Genomic DNA, 9,130 nt, shown 5'->3' with positions numbered 1-9,130 from the left:
TAAATCCGTGGCCAAGCAGCCTTCATCCGCACGCATATCCCCTCTCCGCTCCTCTTCCCCCACCCCCAACCAAATCCCGAGTAGTTCTAAAACTTATACTGCGCCCAAAGAAGTCCCTGATTTATGGAGTTTACTAATGCTAACTGAATACTGTCTGTCAGGCAGCGCTGAAAGGCTCTCCGCGCTAATACAAGAAAAGGCTTTGTGTTGCTAAGCGATTAGAGCAGATGTAATGAGATTTACCCCAATCCTGCTTTGCCCTTTCCCTATCTTCAGTAAAATTGTGTGTGTGTGTTTTCTTTCTTTCTTTCTTTCTTTCTGGAGGGGGCTGAGGGGAAAAGGGAGGGAGGAGGTGGTGAATTTCTGAGCCTGTCTTATACATTGTAGCGAACAACAGCGTAACTTTGCCTTTAGTTTAATGAGTCTGGATATTTACTATTCAGAAGTGAGCAAAAAAGAACACCTGTCTACACAAGGAAGAGAAATTTCGCCTTTGTAACAGAATGAAACATTATCCTAATGTTATATTCATAGCTATAAATTACTCGCTACACTTTCTTTGCATACCTTATCTGTACACTTGCAAAAGTGGGTAAATAAAAAGGGAGATGCTGTAAAGGGAGAGCGGACGGCGGCATATAACGGTTATTATTTTCATAACTAAACATTAGTTCCACGAGCGGTTAAAACAATGAGTGTTTGTGCTAAAGTAATGAGGGATTTCGTGACCCCACCGTGTCCCGTCCTCCCGTCCCGTCCTCCCCCTCCTCTTCCCTCCCCCCCCGCGATTAAATCACGTATTGATCATTTCAGGGCGTGGGGGGAGGAGGCGAAGGGGCAAACGTGTATGCTTGAAAAGCAATGCAGGAATACACACGTGTATGTATGCATCTATGCATATGCTTCCGTGCATATATATATATATATATAGGTACACATACACACACAGAGGAAAAATTCCGGGCTCCTCCACCAAAGTTTTTCCCTCCTCTTTTATAAAAATAGAGCATCCCTCGCAACTCTACGGCACATTTGTAGCGGAGCGGACTATTTTTTTTTCTTTTTAACTCCGTACAACACACTGGCTCTCTCCAGTCTTTGTTGGTTTTTTTTGGTTTTTGGGGGGATTTTTGGTTTTTGGGTTTTTTGGTTTTTTTTTTTGGTAAGATGCATTTTGAGCTTTGCTTTCCGCTTGGCTTGGTGCACGCAAACTGAATTTGCAAGCGATGCAGGAGCCAGGCGAAAAGAAGGCGAATTCTGGTCACGTCCTTGCTAACTGACAACAAGCAGGCTAGCCAAAAAAAAAAAAAAAAAAAAAAAAAAAAAAAAAAAAAAGCAGGGAATGGGGGAAGAGTCCAATTTCTTTTTGAGTCTTGGTAATTGGGTACTTTTACAGGCAGATCACGCTATTTGGGCAGAATAACAAGTTTGGAAAGACCAATAGCTCTACGCTGCCACCGATTTCTACTACTTTATTTATTTATTTAATTTTATCTCCCTTCTGTCGCTTGCCCGTCTTCCCCGCGAGGGTTTTATTTACCCAGCCAGTCTTCGCAGAGGCAACACAGCGCCCCGTGTTTTGGGTGGCGGCGGCTGCGCCATCCCCCGCGTTTTCCTGCCCCGTTGGGTCAGGGCCGCGGAGGAGGACAGGGTCACACCACATCCCGAAACGCGGGATGCAGCGCCCTCTTTTTTTAAGACTTGGGCTTTAGGAGGAATTCTGTAATGTGCAGTGATTTCAGGAAGGACAATGCAATCATTAATCATCCCCTCTCCTTTTGATTTGGATACACATTTGCAACACAGAAGGGCAAGGAAACAATGGTGATAGCGCTAGATCTTTGCATATTTATATAGAGATAGATAAAGATATATATGTTACATCCAGCAGGTACAAACACTTCATATGCAACTTAGCTCCGGCATAACATCGATTAACATTCTGTCCTTACATTCATCCTTGTCAATGGCAGAAAGGGAAAAAAAATTGCATGCGGTAGGCAGCTGATCATTTTAATTAAAAAAAAGTTTTATTACGAAACTACTTTGTATAAAATAGGGTTATACAGGACCTTTGTCAGTTTGTAATAAAACAGTAAGAAAAGGCAGTGGTGGTGGGGGGGTTGTTTGTTTGCTTGTCTGTTTTTTCTTTTTTTTTTTTTTTTCCCAAAAGGCAGCATATGAGAACAAATCGCTACCGTTTTGTGTTTGGACAATAGCTGCATAAACTTTGTTCACTTTGAACATTGTTTAATGACATTATTAATACATTAACAAAATTTCTATAAAGTAAGACACATTGGTGCTAAAGTACATCTGGAGGAAATCCAAGTCCTTTACAAAACCACATACAAAAATGGCAATTGTAAGGTAACGTTGACTACGAGTCTAAACATGAAGAGGTAATAAGCATTACATATTAAAAAAAGTATCAAGATATACACATTTTAAACCATTTGTACAAAACCTCTATAAATCTCTCTCTCTCTCTTATGTACAAAAATAGCTTAATATATCCCCAACCGGGTTAGGATAGATACAAATAGATTTTCTTATCATAAAAAAATTCACAAAAAAAAAGATTGGAAGCATTCTATGATGGAAACGAGAGGAAAAGCCTGGATCGAGGGGAGGGAGAGGCACGGGGAGACGGAAGGTAGATGGGGCTCCAGGGACTTCTTTGAGTACAGCATAGCTTAACTTCAGCATCTCCACAGACATCGGGAAACTAACTTTGTCCACAGGTGATGAACGCCAGTCTCTGAAGGGCCGCGCCGGCGGCGAGGTGCGGAGATGGGCCACCTTTCTGCTGAGGAGGAGGAAGAAGAAGAAGAGCTCCTCCGCCGGCCGAGGAGCGCAGCGCCCTTTCCCGCGGCCCGGGGCTCCCCCGCCGGACAGCCGCTCCGCCGGGGCGCAGTCCGTGGCAGTGCGACGGAGTGCAAAGGCCGGCCGGTCTCCGGGGCCCGGGGCGACCGCCCCGACCGCCCCCGCGGCGCGCAGCGCTGTGCCCGCCCGCCGAGAGACGTGCCCGCACCGCCCTCCGACGGCAGGGGAACTGGAAACGCAACAGGTTCTTTTTTTCTGCGTGGATTTTTGTCTCTCTGTGTGTGATCTGGTTTTGTGTGGGTTTTTTTTTTTTTTTGGTTTTTGTTGGTTTGTGGTTTTTTTTTCCCTTTTGCAACTGTCCTGTAACAATAAAAGAAAGAGGAGATCAGAGCCACGCCGCGACCAGCGCAGCGTCGGGCCGCGGAGCCGCTCGTAAGTACCGCGGGACACGCTGCGCCCCCTCCCCCGGCGGCTGCGGCCCCGCCGCCCCGCGTCCGTCCCCCCGCTGTCCCCCCGCTGTCCCCCCGGCCTTCCGCGGGCTCCTACCCACCTGCCGGGAGCGCGGCCGGCGCTCAGAACCAGCTTGTGAAGTCGAGAAGCTCCTGCTCCTCGGGGCTGAGCGGGTCGTAGGAGCCCTCGTCGGAGGAGTAGGAGGAGACGGGGGAGCCCGCCATGGAGTTCATGTCGTGGGAGTAGCTGGGCGAGATGGTGGGCGAGAGGACGCCCGCTTGGAAGGCGGCGCTGACGGCGTCATGCTCGTCGAGCAGCTGCTGCAGGGCGCGGATGTACTCGACGGCGGAGCGGAGCGTCTCCACCTTGCTCATCTTCTTGTTGGCAGCGCCGTTGGGGACGTGCTCCCGCAGCGTGGCGAAGCCCAGGTTCACCAGCTTCACCCGGTTGCGCTCCCGCTCGTTGCGCCGCGCCACGGCGGCCGGCTGCTGCTGCGGCAGGCTGTACCCGAACCCGCTGAAGTTCAGCCTCCTCTTGCAGCGCATCAGCTCCGGCGAGGCCGAGCGCTGCCGCTTGGCCGCCCGCGGCGCCGAGGGCTTGCCGCCCGGAGAGGGCTGTCCGCCCGCCGGGCTGAGCTGCGGCGGCGGCGCCCCCGGGGGCGGCCCCGGAGGGGCGGCGGCGGCGGCGGCGGCCACCGCCGCGGCGAAGAAGCACGCCGGCTGCAGGAAGGGCGGCTGCCCGGCGGCGCTGGACATCCTGGCGGGGCTGCCGCTGGCCATAGGCGAGGGGACGTCCTGCGAGGCGGGGGCGCCCGAGTGACGGCCGGTCTCCGTCCCCCCACCACCACCACAAAAAAAAAAAAAAAAAAAAAAAAAAAAAAAAAAAAGAAGAAGAAGAAAAAAAATCAAAAAGAGAAAAAGGAAAAACTTGCGACGTTCAATTTAAAATTAAAAAAAAAAAAAAGAAGAAGAAAAAGAGCTAGGCGACAGACGGCAGGGGAAAGGGACAGCAGCGACCGACGGGAGCGGACGGCGGAGCCGGGCGGGCGGCGGGGACGGCGGGCGGCTCTGCCCGCCCCCCTCCCTCTCGCCCTCCGTGCGGCGGCCGCGGGGAGGCTCGTGGCGCTCGCGTGTGCGCAGGCTGCTTTGCAAAGCCCCTTTTGCAAAAAAGTGGCTGAGGATTGTGTCTCTTATAAGGGGCGGACGGGGCTCGCCCCCCCCTCTTCTCCTACACACACACACACACACACACACACTCTCTCTCACACACACTCACAGAGACAAACCTCCCCCCGCCACCCCCCGCGCTCACACACACGCACACCCTGCTCTTGCGCCTTCCACGCTCCCCGGCTTTGCCGGCCGCGGTGCGCGGAGCGCCGTCGCCTTTTCAGCGCGGGACACGCACGCACACACGCACACACACACACACGCACACGCACACACACACAGACAGACAGACACACAGACATACAGACATACACACAGACAGACAGACACGCACGCACACGCGAGCCCCCGCGCCCCCGCCGCACACGCGCTGGCGGCCGCGCGGCCCCGCCTCCCCCCGCCGCCCCCCGGCGCCGCTCCCCCGCCCCGCGCGCCGCCCCCGCCGCTCGCGGGTTTGTTGTCGCAAGTGCGTGCGCCCGGCGCGTGCCGCGCTCCCGGCCCTGAGCAAACACCCGCGCCGGGGCGCCGCGCGGGCCGGGGGCGGGGCGGGGGCGGCGCGCGTGGGCGCCGCGGGGGAGGAGGGGGGGGTGCGGGGGCGGGAAAGCGTGAGGGGGAAAGGGACAGGGACGGGGGGAGCCCTGCCCGCCGAGGGGCGTCCGAGACGGGGCGCGGACCGCGCTGAGGGAGAGGCAGCGGGTGACTCCCGGCGAAGCCCCAGGGTGTGCGGGGCATCCCCTGCTGGGGCCATCTCAGCGGCACCTGCCGGGGTGTGGAGGGGGGGAGAGCCGCGGTGCGGGATGCGTAGGCACGGAGGCGTTCCGTGGCGTGGGCAGGCAAAGCGGTGCCCGCGGGACGAGCGCCCTTGCCATTGCGGGACGCGGCGCGTTCAGGGAAACTTCGTGTGCGGGACCCCTCCTTGTCCCTAGAGAGCACCGGGAGCCTGGTATCGCTCTCTCCGCTCACCGAGCGCTGCCGTGCTGAGCTCCATGAGTGTCCGAGCCCCACCGCCGGGGGCTGCCGTCCCCCCCGCCCCGCTTCTAGCGGCCGGAGCAGCGTGTGCCCGGCACCGCACACGCCCCGGGACCGCCTGATGGCTCTATTAGCCAGAGACAAGCGCGGGTGAGCCGGGCTGGGTGATAGGAGGAGGGCGGCTGAGAGCGGAGCAGGGTAGAGGCTTCTCGGGAGAAGTCACCTCGAATTACCCCTCTGGAATGCTGATCACCACGGGGTCAGCCTGTCAGGGGAGAAAGAACAAGCCACTCCTGGGCACGTCCCAGGCGGGCGGTCCAGCGCAGGTAGGGAGGAGGTTCGCCTCATAAAGTAGGGGTGTGCTGGGCAGAGCTGGCAGGTGTGGAGCCAGCCCACCCTTCACTGCCAGATCCCATTTCCCAGGCCACACAATCTGCTTGCTGGGCCCGGGGAAGCCACTGACCCCCTGCTCCTCCCGTGGCACCCTGCAAAGTGGAAGTGGAGCACCAGCTTTCCAAGCAGGCAATGGCATTGGCTTGTAACTGGGGAGTCGGGATGGACCTGGCCTATGCAGGGGAAATTATCACTGCTCTCAGGTGAAGTCTCACTTGTGGTTCAGGACCAAATGAGGCAAAGCAGCACTGAGGTGCTGAGAGTTTGAGGCTGGTGTTCTTTGGGGGTCACACTGACCCTTGGGGCTGCAGAGGTGTAGGCAGCCTGGGAGGCATGACCAGGTTCAGCACTGGAGAATGCTGATCTTGGCATTCTCCCCCTGCCCTCCTGCCTTCCACATATCCATGTATTTCTGAAATCTTTAGCACATTTTCTACCTTCTACTCTGTCTCGTTTCCACTTCTCTCTGCACCTTTCCATTCTGTAAACTCAGATGTGTGTACTCTCTAATCCACTAAAAGGAGCAGAGCCATGGTATGACAGCCTTTCCATGGTGATATTATGGCTCTAGGAAGTCCCTGGTAGGTGGCTTTAATCCCTGGTACTCACACCAGCTCCAAAGCATGGAAGAAGGGGACCTGCACAGTCCATGTTAAGGTTTCAGTGGAAATTACTGCAAAAGTAAGCCCTGTACTGTTTTTGACCTCAATTACAGCAGTCTAGAGCTGAAAAAATCAGTTCTTCTCATCTGCCACTGGATCTCTGACCCTGGCTGTGCGTGTGAGTTAAAAAAGGGCTAAGCAGGGGAACCTCAATGTGCACCTGCTAGCTAGTAATTGTGTAATTTTTTAACATGTCAGCTTTTAATGCTGCGTCACATTAAACATGCCAGATTTTCAGCACGTGTGAGGAAAAATGTGAAGTAGTTCTGTGTGGTCATGTTTATTTTGGGGCCTCTTCACTGATCACTGACCAGTGTCTGACTTCTAGCCTACTGTCTCATCACATGGGAAATGTTTTAACTTATTTTATCCACTCTTGGGCAGGACAGCCAGACCTTAGCAGTATAAAGTGTTTGTTTGTACATCCTGTATGGGGAGCTCTCCTATTTCAGTTCCAGGTCTCCTGGATGGTTTGTTCAACATCCCTTGTCTGATGTCAGAACAGACTGCGCTGGAAGCAGTTGTTGCATCACCAGCTCTGCATTATGACTTTGGGAAGTGCTAACAGAAATATCAAAGTAATTTTAGCCCTGTAAACTATATATATATATATTTAAACAGACAAATTTTTCTGGATCAGCCTGCTTCCAGAACGGGTGTAGAAACACCACATAGGGACATTCCTGCCCTTTTTCCGGGAAGTGGCAGAATAAGACTGGATGTTCTGGGTCCCTTCTTCTCCAGTCTCAGAGGGCTCTTAAAAAGGCAAAAACTGTGAGTCCCAGAGGTCACCAAGTGTAACTCATGTAATTGTGCCTCTGTGGCCCTGTACCCATTTGGCTACCCTGGGTCATGGTGTGTGTTTGTGTGGGGGATAGATGAGGGGGGCAGAGCCTTTTCCTCCCTTTTCTCTTTCCTCCCATTGCCACCGGGGAACGAACTCACCCGCTATGCCTGAGGTAATTCCAATCTCACCAGCTCCTCTGTGTGCTCACCGCTCAGAGTAAGGGACCAGATTCCTAGAGAATAAATATTGTTCCAAGGTCCCCCGCCTCCACCCACTCCTATGCAAAGTCCTGCACCTGCACCTTAAAATTCTTAATTCTAATATAATGATAAATAGCCCTTGCCATTTTTGTTTGGCGCTTTTATTTTGGTATTTATTTATTTATTTATTTTTAAATCTTGAACAACTGTCATTATTTTCTAGTGACTTTTTTGTGTGCCTAAATTGTAGCCATACTCATGAGGCCTTTTGAAGTCCTTGCCTTTTTTAAAGAAAAAAAAAAAAAACCAGCTCTGGTATGCTTTTTTTTTTTTTCCCCCTTGCCATTTCTTTTCTTTTTTAAAGGCCATTTACGTTATGATTAAATGCTGTCTTGGAAAAGCAGAACGAAAGTCGTTAATCTATATAGATCTTCAAAGAATCGATACATTCGGGACTTCTGTAGGATTTGTTACACTCCATTTTGTTACAGTAGGCAGCTCGTCTGGATTTGGGCACATGTGTTTCTCTCCCTCCCCTCGCCCTCCCCCTCGCCTTTCCAGCTTCCCCCCCAAGAGTGAAAATAAAGTAAAAGGTCTTTCATGGTAAACAAAACCAGCTTATTCTCCACATAGAACACATGAATAGCTGGAAAAAAAACTTACAATAAATGGTGCATTTTTTTCTCTGCTGGGTATAGCATTCAAGATCAGTCCAGTATTCAAGAAGCAGTCCATTTTTTGCTCAGCAAGAGAGTTTAGAAAAGAAGCGTGGGGTCTATTCAAGGATCTTTTCCCCCTTCACAATTGCTGGGCTTTATGAAACCTATCTTCCATGCCTTGTCAGAGTATTTCTGGGGACCAATTAGTGCTTTGTTGCAAGGCTTCTTTGCTGAATCTTTGAGCAGCAAGAAAAAGCTCTCTTGAGTCTCCCCTTATTTTGACTATTTCAGTCATTACTCAGTGTAATAATTAATATGACAACTGGACGCTGAAGTTTGTATAGAAACACCTCGGCTGCAGGAGAGAGCGTGCAGTGGGTGGTAACAAGCTACAGATCAGACCGAGAAGCCACACACACAAGGAAAGGGGGAAAAAAAAGAGAGGGAGAGAGAATAATGAATGAAAAGAAAGAGAGAAAGAATAAAGATAAATAAATAGTTGGTGCTGCCTGAAGAAACATAATACAGACTTGGAAGGGAAAAAAAAAAAAAGGCACTTTGAGTGGAGTGTGGGGGGGTCAGCCCCAGAGAGTTGAACTTATTTTGAAACAGTTTCCATGTGAATATAATTTTCAACATTTGCAACTTTCAGAAGTCAGGAAAGAGATTTTCTCCTGAAAAGGCATGATCCCTTGGGTAAGTAATTTTTAAGGAATGTGTGTTTGCACTTTTGCATAGTCGATAAAGTTTAATGCTTCTTCTGAAGCATCCCTTTAAGGAAATAAGAACTTAACCAAGAAACCTTATTCTTGATTAATTGTTGACCATCCTGCCCAGAGTGGAGAAGGTTATCAGGGTAGCAAGTTCGAGTTTTCTTGGTGTTGTATCGTCTACAAGAGGAATAAAGCCTGTGCCTCAATGAAGAATTAAAAACGATGTTTGACCAGGGACACTGCTGAATTCTCCTCGAAAGGCGTCTTGGGATGAACACTCATCACTTTGCAGACATTTCTTG

At 51.5% G+C, this 9,130-nt stretch overlaps 1 protein-coding gene across 1 annotated transcript; it reads right to left on the bottom strand.

Annotated features, from left to right (window-relative positions):
* Positions 1-2,008: 2,008 nt before the first annotated feature.
* ASCL1 (achaete-scute family bHLH transcription factor 1) lies at positions 2,009-4,128 on the bottom strand. The gene is made up of 2 exons (XM_038154370.1): positions 3,377-4,128; positions 2,009-3,186 (listed from the first exon to the last, which is right to left on the bottom strand). The coding sequence occupies exon 1, from the start codon at positions 4,053-4,055 to the stop codon at positions 3,399-3,401; it is 657 nt and encodes a 218-aa protein (XP_038010298.1). The 5' UTR covers positions 4,056-4,128; the 3' UTR covers positions 2,009-3,186; positions 3,377-3,398.
* Positions 4,129-9,130: the final 5,002 nt, after the last annotated feature.

The sequence above is a fragment of the Motacilla alba genome, chromosome 1A (assembly GCF_015832195.1).
Source record: "Motacilla alba alba isolate MOTALB_02 chromosome 1A, Motacilla_alba_V1.0_pri, whole genome shotgun sequence".
Lineage (NCBI taxonomy): Eukaryota > Metazoa > Chordata > Aves > Passeriformes > Motacillidae > Motacilla > Motacilla alba.
The sequence above is the reverse complement of the archived record's forward strand: the minus strand, read 5'-3'. Positions and strand labels throughout refer to the sequence as shown.